Source organism: Anomalospiza imberbis, chromosome 2 (genome assembly GCF_031753505.1).
Source record: "Anomalospiza imberbis isolate Cuckoo-Finch-1a 21T00152 chromosome 2, ASM3175350v1, whole genome shotgun sequence".
NCBI lineage: Eukaryota > Metazoa > Chordata > Aves > Passeriformes > Viduidae > Anomalospiza > Anomalospiza imberbis.
This window is the reverse complement of record NC_089682.1, coordinates 104,773,644-104,800,668: the sequence shown is the minus strand read 5'-3', so window position 1 is coordinate 104,800,668 and position 27,025 is coordinate 104,773,644. Positions and strand designations below refer to the sequence as shown.

The 27,025-nt window shown below is 35.7% G+C and overlaps 1 protein-coding gene across 6 annotated transcripts in view; it reads right to left on the bottom strand.

Moving 5' to 3' along the window:
- GPC5 (glypican 5) overlaps positions 1–27,025 on the bottom strand; it is a 577,648-nt gene that overhangs the window by 335,758 nt on the left and 214,865 nt on the right. Inside the window, exon 8 of one of the 6 annotated variants that reach the window (XM_068182443.1) lies at positions 20,382–20,707. The exons of the other annotated variants lie outside the window; for them this stretch is intronic. Coding sequence (XP_068038544.1) covers positions 20,660–20,707 — 48 coding nt within the window. The 3' untranslated portion in view covers positions 20,382–20,659. Of the gene's footprint in view, positions 1–20,381; positions 20,708–27,025 lie in introns of those variants that run through there. 6 annotated transcript variants of the gene reach the window in all.

Below are 27,025 nucleotides of genomic sequence, written 5' to 3'. Positions count from 1 at the left end.
AGATGGCCAATTCATCAATCAGTCATAATACAGCATGTCAAAACAGTATAAGAATATTCCTGTATTTGGAGCAAAGCCAGGTGAAATATCTCACTGTGAAAAGAAAACCCTTCCTATCACATCAGGAAACAAAATTATTTCAAATGACACCTGATAAATATTTTAAATGTAATTTAGATCCTATTTTTAAAATAATAAAATTTGTGTTTTGAATTTCACTATGTTGCAAACTGAAAGTCTGTAGTAGACAAGTCAGAATATATGTAAGCTAATCCAAATAACTTGCAGGGAAGAACACTGAAATCATGGATCAAGGAGCAGTCTGGATGACTGGTGTTGATACTTCAAGAAATGGTAGACTACAATGCAAGGCCTGGGGAATTTGGACCAGCTAATGTTCTCCCCAACATTTTGAAATTGGAATTGGTGGACCAAGGTAAGTATAGGTCTGTTAGTTCCACATCAATTTGATTTAAAAAAAAAAAAACCAAAAAACCCCAAAAAAAACCCAATGCACATCCCATTCAAAAAACCCAACCAAAATCAAACAAACCCAAGAAAAATGTGTATGTGCTATGATCTACAAATACTTAACAGATGGCAGTGAAATCATTGCAAATTTAGCGCAGTTTATATATATATGTCTTCTCAGACAAGAATGATACATATATATATTCTAATATCCACTCATGTTTATGTGTGCATGTATGATCATTTATAAGAGTGTATATATTCATACGCATAATTATCACTCAAGGAAAAGAAAATTACTCATAAAATTAGATTTCCCTGGAATAAAGCATGCCAGTTTCAGAGGTATTTATTAACCAACCTACCTTCTATTTCAGCCTTGCATGGCATAATATTAAAAAGCTTACATTAAATCATTCTTTTGTCATCTTAAAATATCTGAATCATCTATTCAAACAAAGCAGTAAGATATTAAAATTTCTTATGCTGACATCTCAGTGAGGAAACTGGTTTAGCTGTCTATTGAGAGTCAGGAAAAAATTCTTATATGATAGTAAAATGGAGCACTTTTTTCTTTCTTAGGAGAGAAAGGTGTTTTGGGCCTCTGCTTCCTTCTTTTGCCTATTTTCTTTCATAAAAAAAAATAAAGCACGAACATGACAAATCTATAGTTTCACCTTTTGCTGCTAGAAAAACAAAACTTTAAGAGCTTTCTAGAAGCCAGACATTATTTACTTGCTAGAGAGTTAATACTGCAATGGTTTTGGGAATTCCTTGCCCAGGACTAAGTGAAGTAGGAACAAGAAATAAAGGATGTGCATTCAAGTGAAAACCTTCTTGATTATAATGAAGCACCTAGATAAAGTTTGGCTAGAACTATGAGGAGTGTAGGCAAAAAAGTGTGCTGAAATCATCACAAAATAAGGAGGAGTATCAACTCTAGAGAAATAAATATATGCTGACTATCCAGCAGTGGTTCACTGCAGCAAAGACTGTGCAGGAGGAAGACTCTAATTTTCTTCTCCTTAGGATTCCTCTAAATCCTAAATTAGATCTATATCCTCTTTCAGATAAATGCTGAGTTTGCTTGTTTCTCACCCTCACTATATGCCTTCCTGCAGTTTCAGTCAAGTGCACACCAAATATCTCTTTCATTTAGAACAAGTTTGACCAAAAAAGCTTCAGGGAAAAAAGCACAGTCTAAGTAATTTATGTAGAGATCAACTGAGTGATCTTTGCCATCATATGCTTTCTCTCAGAGTAAGTTTTGGGTTCAGTTCATTTTTTCTTTTTTTAAAATGAATATTTAGAAATCGTAAAGCATTGTTTCATGTCTAGAATCTGTGAATTAACTGAGGACAAATGTACTAATATGACATAAACCTGCAAAAACCTGCTATCATGTACATTGCAGAAGGTTCTTTTTATTCCTGAAGATCTCATGTAGAATACTGTAATATTTTTCAAAATGAACAAGTGGTGAAGCATCTTGCATAATGGATCAGCTTGCCTCAAAAAGAAATTGAAACATTTTTAATAGAATTGAGAAACTGATCTGTGAAAGTCCTTTAAAAGAATACCCTTACTTATAACAACAGGACAGATAATATTTTCAATTTTCCTTTTACCACCAACAGCTATTTATAAAAGCAGAAAGCCTTGTTCATATTGTGTACATGCAATTGGTTTTCTTTTTTTTTCCCTTATTTTTTGAATAAATGTACATACAAATTTTACAAACTTTCATAAAATAATTGGCTAAACAATATATCACAAAGCAATATATCACATGGCACATCTTTCACAGCTTCCTATTACTCTTAAATAGAAATGAACTAATTTTTCATTAGTTTGTTTTCTGTTCAATTAATAATATGTTCTGTGGGCAAAGAGATTTAATTATATAGTTAATTTTGGGATTTAGCATGTATTACAGAATTATTTTAGCGTTAAAACATTTTCTTCATATTTGCAATTTAAAGCAGCATTCCCAGCACTATCTGACAAGATATTTGTTTTACAAACAAAAAAAAACCCCAAAAAATTATTTATTGCAACAGCTGAGCGAAAAAGGAAAGGAGACAACTTCTATGTGAAATCTATATCTCTGGTTGCCATTTTATATGGTGTCATTGACAGTGTGGGTTTTCTATTAATTAGCATCATTACAATAGTGAAATTTGAAATAACATTTGAAGGACTGATCTGTTTGGTGTTGTGTTCATCAGTAATCCGGGTCAAGGTAGAGACGCAAAGTCTCTTTTAAGAATACCACATTTTGAAGAAACAGACAGGTGGTTCATTGAAGTGTTCTTTTATATCAGATTTATAAAGAGGATAATTAAAATATTAGTGACTGTATCAGTGTATTCTAATTTTTCTCCTCATAGCCTTATCCGCAGAGCTATTTGGGAGATTTTCTTTGACAGACATTATTGTCAAAAGGTGATTTACGGCCAGTTTTGGCAAGGTCAGTTCAGCCTTTGCATATTGTGAATGTTACCAAAACCAAAATAAAATTATACAGTTTGATGCAGATTTCTGTATCAAAAATATTGTAATTACATGAAAGCCACAAAGTAGTTTCTCAAAATTATATCAATAAAAAGGCAGTGAAAATTATACATTCAGAAAAAGCAGATTACAGTATTTTGTCACCATCAAACCATCAGATAACTTGCAAGTCTTGCTGAAAATATTTTTTCCTTTTTAAAGGCACCAAAACTTTTGCCTATGTATATAAAACAAAATTAAAGGCATTAAAAGGAATGTACAATATTTCATTCTTTACACATAAAAAAAAACTAAAACATTATTTTCTTCCTCCCCTTTATTTTCTATTTGTGTGTTTCTTTCTTTGGGGTGGTTTTGATTTGTTTTGTTTTGTTCTGTTCTTTTGTAAAAGTGTGGGGGAGTAGAACAATGATGGGGAGAAAAAGCATCACAGATCCATAAAATTGAGAAATTTAGTAAATTATCCATACTTGTATGGATACAGTACAATTTATTTATACAGTACAATTGTACAGTACAGTACAATTTATTTATTGTACTGGGTGTAGACAAAGACTAAGAGGTGGTCATGCAATAACAAATACAAATTCTTAAAGGAAGTCTCATTACCTTTAAGCAAATGGCCAAGATAACTCTGCTACAAAGACATACAAATCTTCACTGGCAGCTTAGGGACATTTTCCAGTACTGTTTACTGGAAAAGGGAATATGCACTTTCGATACACAGAATGTGAAAGAATTCACAAAACCTCTATACTTTTTAAGGCAGCTTTTAACTTTTTTTGAAAAGAATGTAAGCAAATGTTCAAAAATTAATAGTGGTATTGTAGACTATTAATTTGCCAGTTCCTTTATTGATAAAAGTGAAAAATCAGCCCAATTAAGGACTGCAATATTTATGGTAAGTAATGTAATATTTTATTCACTGCACATTGTGCTCAACCATTTTCTCCACTAATTATTCCCTTTTTACATTTCAATAAGTATAGTATTTTTAATAATGCAAACTTAACCTCAGTTGTTTGTCTGTAAGGCAAAAAGTTACACCTTTCAACAAGGCACCTTTCAACAATGACTACTTAATCATGTCATTGCCATTTGATTTTAGGCTCACCTGACTGAGAACTCAGATACACTGGGGTTTACAGTGAGTGTTGCTGGGATTGTCTCAGTTTAGGGAAATCAAGATTGATAATTTAAAAGTACCACCCTCTTCATATGGCTTTTATGGTTTTTACCAGATTCTTAAAAACCTTCAGATAGTCCATAAATCTGATAGATTTGAAACCATTCAAGTCCACAGGAAAAACTTAACTAACATCGAGTCAAATCAAACTCTGAATAAGAACAGTACGACCTTTTCCCAAAGTGCTGCTTCTAAATTCAGCAACATGAAAAATTTTTTTAAAAATTAATTTAAACTATTATACAAGCATATAACTATTACAATTAAATTATTTTCTTTAAAAATTCTTACAGAAAAATAAAGAGAGTTTTTTGATAGCATCTCTTTAACCAATGCTTCACCTCACCGAGTTTCAGTATGCTACACTTTGCTAACAGGCAGCTAGATCTTTTCCCTGTTATAGAAAATCAATAGAAAATGTATCATCGATTTCAGGTAGAAGTGAGAAATAGCAGGGAGTCAAGTCATAAAAGGGCAAAAAAGAGATTTAAACACATTTGTTTTATTGATTATTTTTGCCTATATCTTCAAACCCATAAACAACTTGATTATAAAAGAAAGGGCCTTCATTTTCTCCTTGTGTTGGACAGAAAAACAAAGAGTGCATGGAAAAAACTGCATGAGGCAACTACAAAAAGGAAAGTAAGGTGAAATTTTGAGAGAACTCTCAGGTGCAGTTGAGAAATGACTATCAGTAAGTTAGTGAAAACAACTCATGAGAAGATATATTTTCTTTATCAGCATTGCCTAACATACATCTCTTCTGCATAATGAATTACTGATATTTCAGTAGATTAAGTAATCTAAACATTAAGGAATGTAACCAACTTCTGTACACATACTTGGATCAGTAGAAATAAATGCTGAAGAGACACATTTTTCCAGAGTAGTGTATACCTAATTTCAAGGCTTTGCCATAAAATATAGGACTCTGTATCACAAAATGAGCTGCTAAACTTAGTGGACAAGAAATTTGCCCTGGTTTTGCTTAGAAAGGTAAGGCACAGAATCAATCATATCCTTAATGGCAAAAGTTGGGGTTGAAAACCTTATAATTCATAAGCACTTGCTGTTGTGGTGCCCAATCACCAGTCCTGAGCACAGCCACAGTTGTACAGCTGTGTATGCTTACGTCTGAGCTCAGTCTATCCTGAACAAATGACTCTAGAAAGTATGAGAATGCAGGAGAGATTTTAAATCCACAACATGCCATAGGAATATCTAGCCTTTCCCTGTGCTCCACAAATAACACATAGCAAAACCTTAAGCACAAAAGACCAGAACTTCCAAAATATATGCACAGGAAGATACTCTGAATAATCCCCCTCTGGACTGTTCTCCTCAATAACTGAGACAACAGGCACTATTTCTTCACTTGTTTGCTACATTCTCATCTGCTGCCCCCCATGTAACCTTGCTTCCATTGTGCCATGATGTAGAGAATTATATGGTAGGGACCAGAAAAGCAAAAGTGACTTATTCCACTTGGCATGGCTGAGGGAATAAATAAGGTAGGTTTATGTTCCCATAGATTCTGAGGCTACCTGAAAGCAGCTCACTGCAGTGCTAGCTTGAGCAGTGACAAGTCTTCAGATTTACAGCACCCAATGATAATTCTCCAAACACTGTTGTCGCTGCTAGAAATTCCCTAAGCACAGCCAGATATTGCCTATATACATTCCTTTTCTGAGAAAATCAGAGGACAAGCTGATATGAAACAGCATCACAAAATCACTAACCTAGCCCTAAGCCAAAACACACCTATTATAATTTCAGCAGTGCTTCCAGTCATTGTGTTCTTGTGTTACTTCACATGACTTTTGCATGAAAGCTTCATCAGTCTGCCTTTATGCAACACATTTCTAGTCCCCTATCTGAACAGCTCTAAGAGCGCCAGCACAGAAATATACTCAATGTCACATGTCAGAGGAAAGAATGAAGCCCGGTGTTGTGCACACATGATGCGCACAGAGGCACCTATGGTGCATGATGAGCATAATTTTGTGACATAGGCTGAACAATGAGGCAATTACAGCAGCCATCCTGCATTTCAGTCACCACTTCAGAAAACATTTTGTATACACAGTCATGCTGTTTGGGAAAGAACTTACTCTCAGAAGAGATAAGAGCTGATTGATTGAATTCTCTACTGAGACTATTTTAACCAAGCATGCTTTATTACAGCTTACTGCACTTCAGTTTGTGTTTATGAACACACAGTGCTGAACACGCCTTGATAGACAATGATGATGTCTCTGCCTGACATGACTGTTACGATACTGTGACTTTATTAGCACATAAATATTATTCCATTAAATTTTTTGAATCATATTCAATTCTGAAGCAACTCAAATGGTTTCACTAAGCAAAGAGACAAAATAGAGAGTTTTGCACTCTAGTGTGATGTTCGTACAAAATTAAGTAAAAAACCTTGAAAATGGGTTGTTTTCTAGTGCTGAAATCATCTACTTGTAAAATATAACTTGAATTTAAACTTAATTATCAAATTCACTTTCAGTTAATTATATTTAAATCCACTTAATAGTCTGTAATAAATGTTATACTTGTAATGGATAGGCTCAGCACATTAAAACAATAATTTTTTTATTAGTGGGATGGGGCCAATTTAAAAGAAAATTAATATGTGGATGGAATAAGTATTGAATTTCAATAGTCTAAGATCTCAGACAAAATACACTCTTACCAAGGGCACCTCTATCAGTATGCAGCATATTATTCTACAGTACAAACTACACTGACTTGGAGAGTCTTGTATTCTATTAATCTGGTTCCCAAACACTTGCTTTGGCTTTCTATAGAATAATAACTGTCCACATTAATTGATATTTTAACATAAAAAACAGAAGACAATACTGAAATCTCCAACCTGAGAAGTCAATTTTGGAAACAATGGTCTTTAATTTCAAAAAGTTCCACTAGAAAATGACAGCCAAATCTGGTCTTCCACATAATTTATGTCCATACTTTCAAGTAAAGCTTGTGTTTTCTTTTATATTTGCAGTACAATGAACCTGAAGTTACAATTTTGTAAGCAAAAACATTATTAGGCTATTTTTAATGAAGGAATTAATACATTCTTTTTTTTTTTTTCCTGGCAGATTTCCAGACTGCCTGGAAAAATGCTAAAATAATTCCATTCATCATTCTTGCTAATTCATGAATTCTCTCAGTAACAAGAGACTGCAAAGTTAAAAAAAATATTCCACATAGAGGAATCTGAATTTTTACTACCTAGCTCTTCTCTGGAGCTAGCAGTCAGGTATTTCACCTGCTCTTAGAATTGGTATTGTAAATAAAATTATATATTATAAACCTTACTTAAATTTTACAGTTGCACAATCAAACAGAATTAAGGCTGCCATACTCATATAATTCAGTTTCTTATGGCTATTATAATAATCTATTAAAAATTAAAATGGGAGTCCATGAAATGGCCAAGCAGGCATCTCCTTAATACAGGATTTCTGTTCTATACTTTCAACACCAAAGAACAATATATCTTCTACTGAAACTATCTGTCTCACTCCTTATGGCCTCTTACTCATCAGTCCTGTCTTTGAACAAAGTCATATTCATTGAGTCTCCCAGAAAACACTGCTTTCTTATTGATGAATTCTAACCCACATTTGGTTAAGCATTTTATTTTCAAAAGAAAATATTACTTTCATTCAGAGCAAATTGGCAGCACAGGATGACTGTTTGTATGAAAGAGACTATGTGGGCCATTTTTATCCTAAATCCACAATTTAAGTGAAGAACTCCTCCAAAACACTGAAAAATGTTGAGACTTTTTTTTTTTCCATCTTATGGCTTCAAATTCACATTTTTTTCTAAGAATGCTTAAGCCTAATGATCAGGTTTAAGTATTTGGGGTGGAAGGGAAGATACCTATATAATTTACATGTAAATCTCATCCTCCATATATTAACATACAAACACAAGTATATATTAAGTTAGAAAAAGCATGATTCTTGTTTCTTTCTGATTAAAACACTCCAGGGAGGAGCTGTACATCAGTCACTTCTGAGTCTCTGTCATTTAAATTAGTTAAAACTAACCAAGACTTTCTTGTTTCAAATGCTACTTTATTTAATGGTAAAGACTATATTATTGCTTGTTGTATGCATACAAAATACTAACTAATTCCACCCCAGTCATTCTCTTTTCCATTCTTCTCTTTTAATCTTACTCATACGTAAAGCCACCACATAGCCCACATAATGCAATTTATCTACTCACAATAAATAGAAGTTTTATATCATGCATCTTAATTCCCATACAAATACAAAGGAGAAGAAATTTGGACTCATTTTGAATTCTGTCTTATATTTAGCCAGTAATAGAGCTTACTTAATAAAACATGACTACTGTTAGGGCATTGGACAACAACAAATTATCCCAAACTGATTTAATTTTTAAATTAAATTTAAATTTAACTTAATTTGTAGAGTTCTCCAAGTAGCATCCAAATATTGTTTTGACAAGCTTCCTTAGTAGTACTTACTTGGTCATTTAAAATGGGGTTGCTATAAATGTTTCCATTACAGCCAATACATGAGTATTAGGAAGAGAATCAAATTACAGAGTAAAATGTTTTGCCAGTTCATCACTGGGGTTTCTGCCACTTTTCTGACTTTCTTTTTCCTTTGTTCTTACAGTCTTTAAAATGTCAACAAGAGACACATTTCTTTGTAGCCAGAACTACTACTCTATATTAGAGAGAATATATTACTTGGATAGCAGAAATAGAGCTAGAACGTGTTTCTCTAGAATTCACTTTTAACCTACCACTTTATAGTAGGTTATCACCAGTTCTTTTCCTTATTTGATGTGTTTATGCTGTGTTTAATTAGTAACTGTGTTACAGTTTGCTAGTGCTGATATATTATAGATCATTTTATTACTGAAGAACATTGCTGAAAAAATCAATTAAAAATAATCACAAGCTTTAGTTACATGTCAGACACCTTCTTATAAAAGGCAAAGTCCTCTTATTTTCACCCCTTTTACTCACATAAAATTCATGTGGGTATTTTGAGGCCTCTTTCTGAATTGTGGTATTTTTGCTACAGGAAAAGGCAGTGTGATTTCTGCAGTCATAGATCATGTCTGCATGAAAAAGAAGATGAGCAGTAGTTATTGTGGCCCTCTCCTGCAGAGGAGAGAGAGACACCAATATTCTAACCAGATCCCCTGACTAGGGAGATCTTTTGGTTAGGGCCAAGTTTAGTGCAGCTCCTTGCAGTCCCTCTTCAAGGCTTCTCAGCCTATGGAAAGCTACCTCTTCCTTACCACATGCACCAATTGTACTGCCAGCAGTAACCCGGATCGTATCGAGACCATCTACAGAGCTCTGGGGTGGAAAGATGTGGGCCTAGGTGTTGCTCTCCTTAAACTTCTCACTGAGGCAGGAAAGGCTTAAACAGAGAGGGACTAAACCCCCGGTCAGCACCCAACTATGCAGTCATGTCGCAAGCAGAGCTCTGGCTTTTTTGACTATGGCACCATCTTTGAAGAAGTGTAACTGAGCAGGCATGGGCAGGATCTAAAGGAATGAAAAAGCCAAGAAGAGTGTTTTAACCTCATCCCAGGGTGCATCAAAGACAACTCAACTAGCCAGTCAGAAGAGGTGGTTATGACTCTCCATTCAACTTTGGTGCAGCCTTTTCTGGAGTTCTGGGCTCCACAACTTAAGAAAGACACTCAGGTCCTTGGATGTGTCCAGAGCAGAGCAACAAAGCTGCTGAAAGGGCTGGAAGACATGTCTCATGAAGACCAGCTCCAGGCTTGCCTAGTTTGGAGAGAAAGAGGCTGAGGGATGACCTCATTGCTTCTTGAGGAGACAAAGTGGAGAGGGAGGTGCTCATCTTCTCCTTGGGATCCAGTGATAGGGGACTGTTTGATAGAATCACTGGAGAAACTGTCCCAGAAAGCAAGAAGGGAAGAGCTTGCTAATCTTCAAGGACACCTTATCAGAGTACAAATCCAGTTCATTTTAATGGGTAGAGTAGTAAAATAATACTTCACATTTATTTGACACTTGTAAGACTACATCTAGACTGCTGCACCCAGTTTTCTACTCCCCAGAACTGGAAGGACATGAATGTACTGGCTCAGCAGTCAGTTGTCCCTGGCCACCAACATGGACAGGGAATTGGATTACATGACACTCCAGGGGAGACTTCAGCTCAGAGAAAGGAAGGCCCAGGAAAGGAAACTTTACTGTTTACAGCTACCTGATCAGAGGATTCAGAGGCAATGCAACCGGCCTCTTCTTCAAGGTGCCTGCAGAGGCTATAGACAGAAGTTGAAACATACTAAGATTTTATTAGATATAAAGTATTGAAATTTCTGTGAGGATGTTTAAGTACTGGCTTAGATTGCATGAAGAGCTTGTGGTATCTCTGTCCTTGCAAGTACTCAAGACTCTACTAGATGTTTACTCTGAGCTATCAGGTCTAATGAAACCTGCTGTGAGAAGGCAGTTGAATTAATTGACCCCTGGAGAACCCTACCAACCCAAGTTATGGTTATGTTTTTCAATGTCTTTATGAATACATGCCTAGAAAAGAGCATGGGAATGAAAGATGAAGGATTGCTCGTGTTATAAAGTTACTCAGAGTAATAAAGTCAAGGCACAGCTGTGACGACCTGTGAAAGAACCTTATGAGTGGTTTGCCAATAAAATAACTCATGGAATTTAATACAAACAAATATAAATTGTTTCATACTGTGGAAGAAAAAGAATTCTAACAATATCTGGGACAAAAGGATTTGACATAATCATTACTAGTTAAGGACATTGGGCTCATGACAGCTATTTCCACCAAAACACCAAACCAATACATAGAATACCTCAGAAATACATACAAATTGCTAGAAATTTTTAAGAATATATAAAAAAGAAAAATCACAAAGAGTTTTAGAGAACATTGTTCACCGCTTCAAATTTCATAAGTTACACTCACATTTAGACCTGTGTACAGTTTAGCTCATTCTTATCTGAAAAAAAAAAGAGTACCACCAAAACAATGAATAATATTTGATGAGAAGTAAGCAAAGAATTCTGTACTATGAGAAATTGATTAAGAGGACATATTTTACAAAGAAAATATATAATGTCAGGGGAGATGATACTATAGAGATTCAAAAAGTGACTGGTTTAGATATGGTGGATTGGAACAGACTATTCATCTTTTCAAAAGGAAGAAACAAGAACATAAATAAGGTCAACTGAAGCCAGTTACACAAGCAAAAGGGGTACCTTGTGGAATGAGGCACAGAATTGTAAAACTAATTGATAAATAGTGCTGTGAATGCTACATGAATTTCGCAGGAAAATATGACCAGTTAACAGAATCTAATGGTTATTGAATATGCAAAAATTACCCTGCCACTGAATGTATTAAGGAAATGCTCTTCATTAGGCATTTGTTTTAGGTAACACTGGAGACAAGGACATGGGATTTCACAGATCTTCTAGTCTGACCTGGGATAGTCATACTGAGTTTTGTGGGACAGTTCATCTGCATGTCATAATCATAGAACCATAGACAGTTTGGATTGGAAAGGACCTTAAAGATCATCTTGTTCCAACTTCTCTGCCATGGTCAGGGACACCTCACACAACACCAGGTTGCTCAGGGCCTCATTTAGCTTGGCCTTGAAAACCTCCGGACATGGGGCATCCACAAGTTCTTTGAGAAACACATTTCAGTGCCTCACCACCCTTACAGTAAAGAATTTCTTTGTAATATATAACCTAAACCTACCCTCTTTCAGTTGAAGTCGATCCCAGCTTGTAAAAAGGACCATCTCCAGATCCTTGTCCAGATTTCATGTTGCTCCCCTTTAGGTACTGGAAAGCTTAAACCTCCTCTAAGGTGCGCTTGACCCATATGCCACAAGTGAGACTATCAAACAATATATAAAAAATGAAAGCACATCAGTCCAAAGCAATTACTGTGTTTGTTTTTCTTTTTTTATCGCTATATAGTGAATAAGAAGGGAAAATTTCAGATATGTGTTTTGTGCTGGATCACCAAGGGATGTTTATGACATCACTGTAATTTAAGGTACTCTGGTTTGATTTACTTTTAAAAATCCTACTTATTTTACAACTAAAAATTCCCCATGCTTTTAACATGGAAGGGAATAATTGTCCTGTAATAGGTGCAAAGATAAATAAGAGCTGGCAGATGGTATAATATACAATAAAAGTTTCTATTAGGTTCATAACACATATTACACAAACATGGTCCTTATGCTCATATAGTCCCAAAGGCCTTGGTCTAGGTTTTAGTGAAATCAACAAGACTATTTCCATTAAATCTGCTGTATGGCATAAGAAATTTAACTGTTTTCCAGTAATTTTGTATTTTTAATGAAAAATGAACAAAAATTTATCGCCTGTCTAGAGTATTGAGATGCATTGATTTTAATAATTTATGATCCCTGTGTGTTTTTGTACTGCAGCCTGACACCACACGATTAAGCTAACTATATACATAGTTAAGACAGCAAGAATATAGAAAAGAAATGTAGTAATATCAAAAGAAAATGGTGTTTTCCTTTTAGTTCCTTTTAGTCTTTGGGCATGCATTCACTCCATGATGCCCAGAGGAAACTGAAAGCTGTGGATCAATAAAAGAAAAAAGAAATTAGGTAAAGTCAACCATGACAAAAATAATAAAGAAGACCAAAAAAAAGGTATAGTTTTAGTTTCTGATAAATGTTCTAGCTCTAAGAATATCAATTGCCTAAAGAATTTAATCTATTGGTACCACAGATTCTATTCTTTTGGGGTTCTGTTGTAGCTAGTTAACTGTAAACTAAATTCGATTAAGCAATGAAAACTTGGAAGATTTTATGCATGACAAAAAGAGAAATGAAACTGTCTTTTCTCTTTCTATGTCAAAAGTAACCTAAGCACCACTAGGACTTATTCTGGCTATAGCTCTAAAAGACAATAAAAAATGTTTTTATAAATAGATTAGTAACAAAGGGAGGGCTAAGGATAATCCCCAGCCTTTGTTGAATGTGGGGGGAAACAGTGACAAAGGAGGAAAAGGCTGAGGTACTTAATGCCTACTTTTGTCTCAGTGTTTAATACTAAGACCAACTTCCCTCTGGATACTCAGCCCTCTGACCTGGAAGACAGGAATAAGAGCAGAATGAAGACCTCATAATCCAAAATAAAATTATCAGTGACCTGCTGCACCATTTAGTCACACACAATTCTAAGAGTCTGAATGGGATTACAGAAATATAGAATCATTATGGTTTTAAGATATTAAGTCCAACCATTGAACCTTTCATAAACTCAGTGTGAGTTTACTAAAGGCAGGTGTTACTTGAATAACTTGGTCCCTTCTATGACAAGATGACCCACTCAATGGATGAGGAAAAGGCTGTGGATATTGTCTTTCTGTACTTTAGTAGAATATGTGAAACCATTTCCCACACAATTCTTCTGAAGAAACTGGAGTCATAGTGAATCAGTTGTCAGACAGTCACAAGTGGTGTTCCCCAGGGCTCAGTACTGGGGACAGCCCTGTTAATTAGCTTTGAAAAGGGGATTGGAAGCACCTTCAATAAGTTTTCAGATGCCACGAAGTTGATCTGCTAGAGGACAGGAAGGCTCTGTAGAAGGCTCTGGACAGGCTGGGTCTATGGGCTAAGGGCAATGGTGTGAAGTTCAGCAAGGTGAAGTGCTGGGTCTTGCAGCTGCGTCACAACAACCTCATGAAGTGCTACAGGCTGGTGGAAGGGTGGTGGAAAAGCTGCCTGTGGGAAGAGGACCTAGGGATGCTGGTCAACAGATACTGAACAAGAAACAGTGTGGGCCCAGGTGGCCAAGGAGAATTAGGCCTGTATCAGCAACAGTGTGGCCAGCAGGACCAGGGCAGTAATCATCCCCCTGTACTCAGCGCTGGTGATACTGTGGCTGAGGAAACTAGAGTTGTTTAGCCTGGAGAAATTAAGGTTCAGGTGGGACCTCATCACCTTGTACAACTACGTGTCAGGAGGTTGTATTGAGGTGAGGTTTAGTCCCTTCTCTCAGGTAACAAGCAATAGAACAAGAAGAAATCGCCTCAAGTTGAGCCAGGGGAGGTTTAGATTTGATATTAAAAATAATTTCTTCATGGAAAGGGAGGTCAAGCACTGGAATAGCCTGCTCAGGGATGTGGTTGAGTTTCTGTCTCTGAATGTTTTTAAAAGATACGTAGATGTGGCACTTAAGGACATGGTTTAGTGGTGGACTTGGCAGTGTGGGTTAACAGTTGGACTTGGTGATCTTAAAGGTCTTTTCTAACCTAAACAAATCTATGATTCTACAACTGATAGCTGTGACAGAAAAAGAAAGACTTCTTTATGATTTTTTTCAAGAAAATTGCTTCCTTTTGAAAAATGAACACAGAAAGAAAAAAGTAGCATATCGCAGAAAAAAATAGAATATTTTATTGTTGCAACCATCTTTACAGTTTGATTATATTATAATCATTCAGCTGATATTCTGAATAAATGAGAAACTACAAAGAGCTGTCTTCACAAAGTCTTTGAATGGGTGACAGACATCATAAATACAGATCTTCCCTTTTATTTATCTCTTCCCTTAGTTCTTTTTCAAAAAAACAGGAGAACCATTAGAAAAATGAAATGGTTTGATCTGAGAAGTTTAACAACATGAAACTTCTAACTCTAGAACACAGCTATTGTTTTTGTTGTAGTGTGCAGTTAGCTGTGGATATGAAAAAACTTAATGAAAAAACATTCCCTTGTAGTCAAACAGAATGAACTCCCAAGGGCATCCCTTATGTGTCATCCACATTGTGCTTTTTGATCTGATCAAATTTAATCTTTCATGCTTCCTGAATACACAGGTGGTGTCTTATAATGTTGCCTGCTCTTTGGATTTTCTGTAGCTCTTTCCAAAATTTATTTTCATGTTCTCAGTGCCCCCTGGGGCAAACACAGCTACATCTACTTTAAATTATTTTTTAAACTTAAAGTATTTTCATTAGCATCTAACTATTTTTATGTTTTCTCAAATTTTTTTTCCACACATGTTTCAAACCACCATTTTTGTGCATTTTATAGACCAAAAAGAAGAACTTGAGAGGCCAGTAGTCTTGAATGACACTCAATTCTAGCCCACTTATCTGAGCGTTAAGTGCAAGCTTATGTAGTACATAGAAGAGAAACTGAGTGTATGACAAAACCGTGATGCCAGAGAGAAGGGAATGTTGGAAAGGTGGAATTAGTCAAAAGTGGTGGCTGAGAGTACATTTTTCTCTTTTTCTCACCACTAAACAAAATGGGTGAGCGATTACAAATACAATAGCTTTGAAGTATGGGAGGGAGAAATACTAGTTAGTTTTACAAATATTACTTGAAATACAAAAGGTAAAACAGGAAAAGCAAAAGTTTGCACATTATGGTAACTATAGATAAAGGAATACTGTTCTTTGAAATTGGCAGAAAGAGAATTGCTAAAAATTTTTCAGAGGTTCTGCCAGTGTTTTGGAAAGTACTGTGATAGGCTTCCAAAGGGTGGAGGGTGAGGGAGCATAGGGAGGAATAGTTTATATTTTATATTAAATATAAGAAACAATTATAAAATATTTTGGGAAGAAAATAACACCAAAAAAAATCAGACAGCTCTCTTTCTGATTCCCACTGCTTAGGCTTTTAGAATAACCTTTCAAGAGACCATGACTTTTTAGTTACTACACTTTGTTTAGAAAGCTCCAATTCAACAACCACAGACCTCAAAATACCTCTTAAAACTGAGAAATCAAAAGGATTTAGCAATAGGATAATGATGGTTCTTGAATAACGAGCCAACACTGCTAAGAAAACTGAAGTGCAAGGAAAGGAAATTCCAGTAAAAAAAAGATGGAGCATATCTCTTTGGATGAGTTATTTCACAATGCATTTCTACAGTTTTAACAACCAATAGTTATAGCATCTAAATGTATAGCTTTGCAGTTAAAAAAAATTGATTTAACCAGGCTTTTAAGAATTATCCAACTGAGCATGGAATAAACGCACCATGGAGCGACTGAAGCATACAATGCAAAAAGTCATTCAGTCATGACTTCCTGATCTCACAATATGAAGAGTTAATCTTCATATTAGTGCACTGGTGAACCACCTTTACTAGTAAAAATTATTTTCTCCTCAAATGTATCTAACTGCTTTCTCTCAGCATTATTTTTCATAAATTTCAGATTAAAGCTGAATTTCCAGATTTTCCTTCTGAAAATTATTATGAACCAGGAAAATAATTCCCAAACCATCCTCCATCTTTCTTTGCTTTAAATAGCAGGCTAAAGATGCTTAAATAGCAGGTTCTGACTGAGAGTTATCTTTTCTAAACATAATAGCTTTCTCTGTATGTTTCCACACTCCTTTAAAATATTGAGTTCAGGTCTGCATTGTAGTATTGGTCTCCTCGAGGACACATTTAAATGAAAAATAGTTTTTCCTGTACACACTTTTGTTTAACCTTTCAAGGATGGCAATAAATGTGCCTGCACTTATTGTAATCTCAGACTACTAAGGGTTTTCCAGGAGTACTGCTTGCAAAGGCATGGCCACAGTTTCTATGGGTATGCCTACCTACAAAACACAATTATATGCACATCTTTTTTATTTTTTTTTTTTTTTGCACCAAAAAAGTGAGACACAGACCTGAATTTTTAGTTTCTTTAATAGTACTGAAACCAGTTCATGTCAGTGCATGGTTTAGGAGTTTTCTACTACTAGCAATGAATAAGACAACCTTAGCTAGTGAAAACACTGCAATTAATTTTCACTCACAGAATATTTGTAGCAGTAATATATAAGGACATAGGTTTTAAGGCTAATGGCCTAATAATTCACCTTTTTGCAGCTTCTTAAGATTAATTTAACTCAGTGCTCTTTGGGAGTGGTAGTTGGATATATTATTGCTTAGGCCACTACATCATTTTAAAAACAAAGAAACAAACAAAAACCCAAATAAAAAGAAAAAAAAAACTTAGCTGAAAATTAAAACACAAAAAATTTCTTTGTGTTTCCTAGGGAAAGTAAAAGGGAGGAGATAGAAGCACATATTTAACCCACATCTTCCAGTTTCTTGCCACAGAACCATTCACATTCCCAGGTCACAAATGAGATTTTTTTCAAGATGTTTAATTTAAACGAAAATATTTTGTGGGCCAGAAGCCCTGCTTGTGCTACATCATGGAGCAAAAGATGAAAACTGACATGAAAAACCAATTCGTTCCATGGCTAAAGCAATATTCTTACTCCATTTTCTACATGAGAAAATTCATTTATGCAAAGATTCTGATGTAGCTAAAAACACTCGTACCACAGGCACGTATTTATCTCTAAGATAGGAATCTAAACTATCATCACAGTCAGTGAAGATCCACTAAATACAGTCAATAGAGTCTACAGAGCTATTTGTGTCACTCCAAAACCAGACACTGACATTTGATCTGCTGGTTCTCTAGACACTATCGGTGTGCTGACAAGAGGCTCAATTCACTTGACCGCAGGTATTGATTTAGTGTTGTCTGAGACAGCCAAGTCTATCCTGCGGAACCTCCAGCTGCTGCTCCTGTGACACCTGTGGGTCCCATGCTATATTTGCCAGCCACAAGCAGGTGCCTGAGATAGGCTAAGGCGTTTCAGAGAAGTCTTTGAGCAACTGGACACAGCTTTATCGTCTCCACGTGGGAACTGTGAAGGAGGTGAATTCCATGGCTGTCAGGACTTAAAGAATGTGGTTAAAATGTCTCAGCTCACTGTCAAAGAAGAAAGTTCCTGTAAGATAAACCACCACAATGGGCACAGATGTAAAAGAGGGAGGCATTCATTTCAGGCCTACACAAAGATGAAAGGTTTGGAATTAGCACACCAGACAAAATACCACTGTGCAGACTGTGAGGAAAGCACCAACAGCAACAAGAGGAAGATGCCAGGCCTGATGAAACAGATCCAGGTAACTTATCCAGACAAAAATTCCAACCATGGCAAACTGTGATAAAAGGAAGCAACAGCTTACACATATGCCATCCCAAGTTATGGGAATGACATATACACCCCATGGATACCTGGGATTGGACTGTATAAGAGCAGTACCTCAATTAGAACACTTGGGGACCCCCACCACTGAGCAGATCAGGGTAAAGAAGGGCCAGCAGGAAGCTACAGGAACCCATGTGGTGATGATATCTTTTGCTTAATAGCTCTCTCTTACTCATCCTCTTTCTCTTCTTCCCCACTCTCTTCCTATCTGTCTCTACCTCATATTTATTTTTAAATAAAATCCATACTAATGGTCTCATTTGCACCTTAATTTGGGCAGAGGCATCCTTTAGTGGTTGGACCCTAACATTATTTCAGTGTACCACATCATTTTGGCATCACAAGTGGAATCAGAACAATGACAAAACCCAGACTTCCCCTCACACTTCTCCCCATCATCTAGAGCAATAGAACAGGGGACACAATGAAGCTCTTTCATTATCAAGTACCATCATCAAATCAGAGTTTGGGAAGCAAGAAAAAAACATTTATTCAGATTACAGTTATAAACAATAGTCTATAGTATAAGCTGTTTAACTAACACTATTTGATACAGCCTTAGATATCAAGGTCAGTGATACTACTCACACTCTTCACACATTAGTCTGAACATTCTTTTAGCACATTAATATTGTAATTGTGGAGCAGAACTATCAAATACAGGTGAATAAGTAGTTGCAGCCATAGCCAAGATTGAAATAAAGTCGATGTAAAAATTATGCATTTTTGTTGCATCAAGTAAATCAGTTATTTCTACTAGTTTTACCCTAAATATTTGCAGTGTGATTTGGAACAGACAGAAGTGGGATTTTTGCTGTTTATATTTGGGAATTATATTGTACACACTTCATGAGGCAGCCATTAATCTTTTACAGCTGGGAAGCTTTGGTAAGTTAAGAACTATGTGATGGGTATAAATTAGTATGATAGCAAATTTTTATTTAGAGGACTTTAAAAAGGCAATTTTCAATAGTAAATTTTATAACTTTGAATGTCTAAGCTGTAGGTGTATTTTGAGTATTGATTTAAAAACAGAAAACTAGGATTCAATTAGTTTTCCCAAACTTTTTTAAAAACTAGTTTTTGCAAAAAAATTGTTTTCCCAAACAATTTTGCTTTACCAAACACCATTAAAATCTCTTCATTATTAGATTTAGCAATATCTAATATTAAACAAGTTATAATAAGCACTTAGATTATTAGAACTTAATTTCAGAAGCCTTATTATTTTTTTCAGTACCAGTGTAATTTTTCCTTCACTTATTTATGACAATGAAACCAAATTAAGTAGCCAATTTATTTTTTGTATGTTTGAGTCTTTTAATTGCTGGCTTTGTGTCTCACTTTAGGCTGCAAAATGGAATTGGAATGAATAATCAAAGTATTTGGACTTGTGGGTCCAAAATTATACTTTTTTTGCAAGGGTTATATTTATCTTAGAATTAAAAAAAATAGAGCTTAATATTTTTTTTTCTATTTTCATCATAGAAAAGCAGGAGCAGATTTTACAAAGGATTCAAAAATTCCTTTTTTTTTAAATCTTAAATAGATGTCTTTCTGCTCACACTAAAAAAGTTGCTATTATACTGTAGTATTAATTCTAAAAGGTTTCTGGGTATTTATTCAGGCAAGATTGTAGTGCTGAGTATTACCAAGATAAAAGAATTATGAATATGTTAAGAATGTGCTGGAGAAAATAGAAGTTTAGTATAAAAACCCTATTTACAAGCTATATAGACACATAAATGAATAATCACATATTTTATTTTGTCTATGTCATTATTTATTTTTTCTGTTAATTTGTGCACTGTGCACTGTTACAATGGAATTTACTGGAAAAGCATCCAAGGTTTTTAGACACCTTAAGGTATGTGCAAAACTTCATCAATCATTCTTTATGCTGACTAAAAATGGATGATACAGTTTGTGATCCCTTAATCACTTTCTGCAGTACACATACTTGAATTAGTTTCAGCAACATTTTGCATCTTCAAAAAAAACCCTGCTTTTATTTCTTATTAGCCTTTATGAACAAAAGAGGAGTTATTCTGTAAGCACCAGGGTTCCCCCTTTTGCTTCCCTTCTCCATTTTTTTTTTTTTTTTGAGGGATGGGGGATTAGAGTGTGAAACTGCCATTAACCTCTGCTAACTGAGCAGAACTTGTACTTGGAATGATCCTGTCTCTTGTGAAATTCTCTTTAAAATATCAGCCGAATTACTGAATTTTCAGTTCAGTGAACTGCTTATCTTAGCATTTGGACTAATGCCTACTTCCTCTACTCTACAAATTAAATGCTTTACTTTCCCTTATCACAATATAAGTGGCTTCTGAATCGCCCTCTTGCATATTGACATCAGAGCTGTATCTGTAACATTCTCAGGCATTAGTTTCCATCTTCTTCACTCATCACTGCATTCCTTGCTGGTTCACTCTGCAACAAAAAGTTTACCACACTCTTAATGTTGTTATTTTTTTTTTTAATCTTATTCTTTTTTTGATGGTCATCATTTGGCTAGGCAACTTAAAACTTATGGTTAGTTCCAGATCATATATTCTGGACATGTATGTGGACAAGATATTTTGGTCTGTTTCCTCAGGGTGAGCTCCAAAACTAAAATCTTGCTTCAAGGAACACAAAATTGTAATTTTATCAATTTTGATTTTTATCAGTATAACTTCAAACATTCTAGGTTCTCTTTGTCAAAAGTTGTGGGTTTTTTTCTGACAACCTTGATTTCATTTGGAGAGTGACTGTTCACACGAGTGTGCAGTGAGAGGACAAGGGGAAATGGTTTAAACTGAAAGACAGTAGGTTTAGATTAGATATTAGGAAGAAATTCTTTACTGTGAGAGGGATTGAGGCACTGGAACAGGTTGCCCAGAAACTTGTGGGTGCCCCATCGCTCGAAGTGTTTAAGGCAAGGTTGGATGAACTCTAGCAACCTAGTGTAGTGGAAGGTGCCCTTGGCCTCAGCAGAGGAGCTGGAGATTTATTATCTTTAAAGTCCAAATCAAACCATTCTATGATTCTAGGACTCTATGATTTGGACAACTTCTGAAGAAAAACATGGCAGAAGAGATGGAGGGAATGAGTTTTTTAATTTGATGAAGAATGAGTTTGTCTGGAGTTATTTGCCATCTTTTAGAAAAATATATAGACCTTGCTTTAATGTGAGGCTTTCAGCTAACTCTGTCTTATTTTACATTTTCTGGGACATATTTGATTTTTTCATCCTCCATTTTAATTTTTAATTTCATTTTTCATCCTTATTTTTTGTTTAGCAAGGTACAAGCATATGCATTGTCTCCATGGAAACTGAATCTTATGGTTGCCATCAGTACTGCTTTTTGGCTGCTTGGTTACCCAAACACTGGGGCTGTGTGGGGTCAAACAGTCCCTATGCAAACTAGTTCATTTCCAAGGGAAAAAAAAAATCTCTTCCAGGCCATACTTGGTCCAACATTTTTCTTCTCTAGCTTTTTCTGTCTTGTAGTCTTGTTGGCTTTTCTCCCCTTTTCTTCTTTTTTTTTTTTTCCTGTAAATAAATGCTTAAAGCCAATTTTCTTCCCTAAGAGCCCCTGCCTATGTGTTTATTCTGGGAAGTGATACCAACCTGGGGTTCAGGGCAAGGCTTCTATTGTTTCCGTTAACTAGCTCTATAGAAGGTTTTACAGCTTCTATCAAATCAGGAAAAAGGTTCATATCCAGCCTCAGTGAGTGGATGATGAGTGGAATCATACTGATTTCTAAGCCAGTTTGCATGATGACATTGCAAATGTTAAACAAAGTTTTCTTTTCTCTTCCATAAAATGTATATCCTGACACATCTACTATAAGAAAAGCTCCTGAGTTTATGCCAGAGTAATAAAATCTTCAGTGAATGGAAACTTAAAAATAATCTTATTCTGGTAGAGTTAAGAAACTTACTTCTTTGCAATTATGTACTTAAAATAGGGGACAAGAAAAATTGTGAGAAATCTCCACAGCTTTTCTCTAGACACAGCTAGATGATCACTCTGACAGATTCCATTCTTTTGGTGCTTGGTTTTCTGTTACTAAAGATTGTAATATCCTATTAAAATTCTCTTAGGGTGTAGAGATGTTTCAAGGCACTTACTTCTTTCCACTAATGTCTAGCTTCCTGATTATCAGTTCATTTATGCTTTCCAAGGAATCATTTATTTTTTTGAGAGAGTGTAATTTTTGTGCAAGCCTGACTGCTATCTCATTTGCTTGCAAAATGACAATTAATTCCTGATATATAGCTTCTAGTGTACAGCCCATGTCAGCTGCACAATGAAATACTCATTCACCAATCTTGAAATCTGTAGGAAAACATACTAAAACTTCTATAAGGTTTAGGGGGGGGATTGTTTGGTTAAGTTTTTTCTATAGAAATGAAATTAATGCTGACACATATGCACACATATTATCTACTCCAAGGTAGTTTTTATTCTTTGCATTTAAAATTATACTACTCTGCATCTGATCCTCTTTTTACTTCATTTTCTTTTGAAATTTTCCAGAAGACTGACATTTTAGACATAAAGTCCCTCTGTGCACTTCCTTTAGATGCTTGCCATTAAAAAATAGCTAGTGTCTAGTGAGACCATGTATTGGAGTTGAAAATTACTTTCAAACAAAAAATTAGACTGAGAATCTTTAAAAATGTGTAAGAAACTTTCCTCAGACACTTAATCACTGATTAACAAAATTACTTAGAACAGACATTTCTATGAGAGGTTAACAAGACTTTTGCTTTAACATCGGTGAAAAGCTTGTTCAGAGAAATCTGGGATTTAAGAGAAAATCAGCTAACACATCAGATGTCTTTAAATGAATGGTGTGACTGATAAAGTTTTAAGGACTGAAGTGATGTGAAGGCTAAAAAATAATTTTTAACTGAGGAATGATATTGAGGCAGCGGATGGAGACAGCTTGAAGAAACTTAAGCATAGTACGTAGGGTAAAAAGTATTTGAAGTGGAACACAGGTCTCGATTAAATTTACACACATGGATCACTGGGAATAGTCCAGATTTGAAAAGACAAAGGACATAATATCGTTCTGCAAGCCTGAACAGAACTTTATTCCTATGCTCATACCTGCCTTAGATTTTCTTCTAATGTTTACACAAGTATTAATTTCTTTTGCCTCTAAGTTAGAACAAAACAACTTGTTAAGTATACATATTTCTAAAAATATTTTTTCATTAAGGTAAATGAAGTCTTCATAGCACTAGTATAAGGGGTCCCATTCCATTCCTGCTGAAGTAGCAGTAAATTTCAAAGTGTTTTTAATTAATGCTGTCTACATTAATGAATGTTTAACCAATGTAATACATCTATCCCTTTATCTGCTATAGTGGACTCCAGTAGCAAAAAGACAAGGAAGAAAAACTATACAGTGTTAAAAGATAAGACAAGAATAACTCCAGAGCTAACATATATTATTTACCAGCCACAGGCTGCAATCCAAAGCTTAGAAGAAAAAAAATAAAATTTTGATTTGGTATTGCTGAGCTTAGCATGGCTACCACAACACCCTCACTAGATTATAACTGCAAAGATTTACTTCATTCTTTGTCCAAGATTTTTAGTTTAAATCTCCTAACTAGTTCCATTTTTTACAAAGTTATGCTCTTATGGAAACTACTTGGAACTATACTTGAAGTTCACAAATGTAACAGGTCATCTAATCTATTAAAACATTTGGCAGAACAAGTTTATCTATAAGATTTATCAGGCAACTGCATGAGGACATTGTATGAGGACAGTCTTCAAAAATGGCAAGGACGACCCAGGTAACTACATGTCAGTCAGCCTCATCTCTATCCACATGGATGAAAGGAGGAAAACAGGAAGAGTCAGCATGGATTCACTACAGGTAAATCATGCTTCACCAAGCTAATTGCCTCTATGATGAGAAAACTACCTGGATGGATGTGGGAAGAGCAGTGGGTATTGTCTATCTTGACTTTAGCAAGGCTTTCAACACTGTCTCTCACAATATCCTCACTGATGAACTGAGGAAGTGTGGACAGAATGGGTAGTGGACAGTGAGGTGGATTTGCTGAATGGCAGTTCCCAGAGGGTCGTAATCAGTGGCACAGGATCTAGTTGGAGGCCTGTAAAAAATGGTGTCCCTAAAGGTTCCATACTAGGTCCAGTATTGCTTAACTTACTGATCAATCACTTGGATGAAAGGACAGGGGTCTCTTCAGCAAATTCTAGGACAACACAAAACTGGGAGAAATGGCTGATAACCCCAGAGGACTGCTCAGAAGGACCTGACAGACAACAGAGATGGGCGGAGAAGAGCCGTCTGAAATTCAACAAAGACAAATGCAGAGTCCTACACCTGGGGAGGAACAGCTCCATGCAACAGCACAGGCTGGAGGCTGACCTCCTGGACAGCAGCTCTACAGAGAAGGACCTGGAGATCCTGGTGGACAACAAGCTGTCCATGAGCCAGCAGTGTCCTTGTGACCAAGAAGGACAATGATGTCCTGGGGTGCATTAGGAAAAGCTTTGCCAGTAGATCAAGGGACCACTCAGCCCTACTAAAGCCACATATGAAGTACTGTGTCCAGTTCTGGGTTCCTTAGTACAAAAGAAAAATGGAGATCCTGGAACAGGTCCGGTGGATGGCAATGGAGATAGTTGCAATGGGCAATGGACTGGAGCATCTCTTTTACGAGGAAAGGCTGAGAGAGCTGGGCCTGTTTAGCCTTGAGATGAGAAGTCTGAGAGGGGAACTCATCAATGTCTATATATATCTGGAGGGAGGTTGTCAAGGTGGTATTTCCAGGCTCTGCTTGGTGGTGCTGAGCAATACAAGAGGCAATGGGCAGAAAGTGATGCACAGGAAGCTCCACCTGAATATGAGGAAGAACTTTTTTACTGTGTGGGTGACCATGCATTGGAACAGATTGTCCAGAGGGATTGTGGAGTCTCCCTCACTGAAGACATTCAAGAACAGTCTGGACACAATCTTGTGACATGCTCTAGGATGACTCTGCTTGAGCAGTGACGTTGGACCAGATGACCCACTGTTGTGCTTCCAACCTTACCCATCTGTGATTCTGTGACATTAAAAGTCATAGTTGATACCATGAAATTACATGTATATGTATATGTATATCTATGTGTATGTATGTGTATGTGTATGTGTATATATGCATAGTCTGCATGTAAGAAATTTCTCATCTCTAGATACATGCATACAGAGTAACATTATTCTTTTCTTGCTTTCCTTGGCCTCTTTTCAGCCAAATTCCCTCTTTTGTTTGTTTCTTTTCTTCTTTTCTTTTTTAATTTCTGGGGCATGTATTGTCTTCCATTTTTCCCAATGTTTTTTCTTCTTGCGTATCTTTCTCCCTTAAATATTTACTAGTATATATCTCATATTTTATTTTTTCCCCCCTAGACCTATTGTTGCATTTTGCCATACTTTTCATCTGCCTGTCAGCGAATATTTTCCACTTCTACATATCTTTACTCTTTTCCAGTTCCTTTGGGGTTTTTTTGGGGTTTCTTTTTGTTTGTTTGTTTTGTTTTGTTTTGTTTTGTTTTGTTTCTCTTCCATTCAGCTATTTAGTTCTTACTATTCAGCTTTCCATTTGTAGTATTTGTCTTTAGGTCTACCTGTGTAGTTGTAAACTGCATGCAGCACACACACATAAGTATCGCATTATAGTTTTAGGATGTGTTTCTATGCAAAGCTTAAGTTACATTTTAATTTAAATATGACAGCAATAGATGTGAGTAGGCAGGAAAAAAAGACTGCTTCAGCATCGTTGAGAGATGCATTGAGGAGATCTATTACTTTAATAAATGATGTATTTCATTCAGTTTTAAGCTTGTTTTGAAACAGGTCCCATTGTTATTCTGTTCGTACTCTGTCCAATGTAGTGCTTCTTGTTGATCTTAAAGACAGTCAATAAGAACTACTGCAGCATTACACAGACCTTCTCTGTCTTTTGTTTTCTGCATAGATATCAATTTGTTAAACAATCTGAATCTTTGATGACTTACAAAACAGTTCAGCTAATGGTCCATGCTTTAATGCATCTTATCAGCAGCAAACATCTGCCTAAAAATGGCTATCCTTTTATGACTGTCAGGCTCTAGGGGAAATGTGAAGATAGATGTCATTTTGCTGATTAGGTTTAAAACAAGGACTGAAAGATAAAAGATTCCTGGTTCTAAGCAGCAACTCCATGTAAATAATTTATAGTCCAAAAATAATATGCTTTTCAACACTTAGAGGAAGGAATCTTCTTTCTATGTCTCTGTTATAATAATTCCTTTAGAATTCTTCCAATTCATATTCAAAGATTACCAACTTTCTACCTCTAAATCAGTTGCTTATTAATAATACATAAGCTGCTCCCCTTTCTTCTGATGAGGCAGAGCACAACATGCTGCAAAGAGTATTGACAGGAAAATACATGCTTTGGAACTGTTGTGAAGCTATTTACCATCCCTGATGTAACTTACTAATAATAGTTGCCTGCTTCTGAAAACTCAAATGTCAAGGTTTTAACAGGGCACTGAGATCAAAAAGGATTAGTAACAAATGACCTAGAACTGAATTCTTTTTTATACAGCTGCATAGAACAAAGTGTTCAATTGGATTTGCACGTGCATGTGCAACACGTGCAAGACTTTTCGTTTGCTGGAAAATGCAGCGGAGAAATATGACAAGGCAAAAAACTGCATGTAAATATGTTATTTATTGGCTATA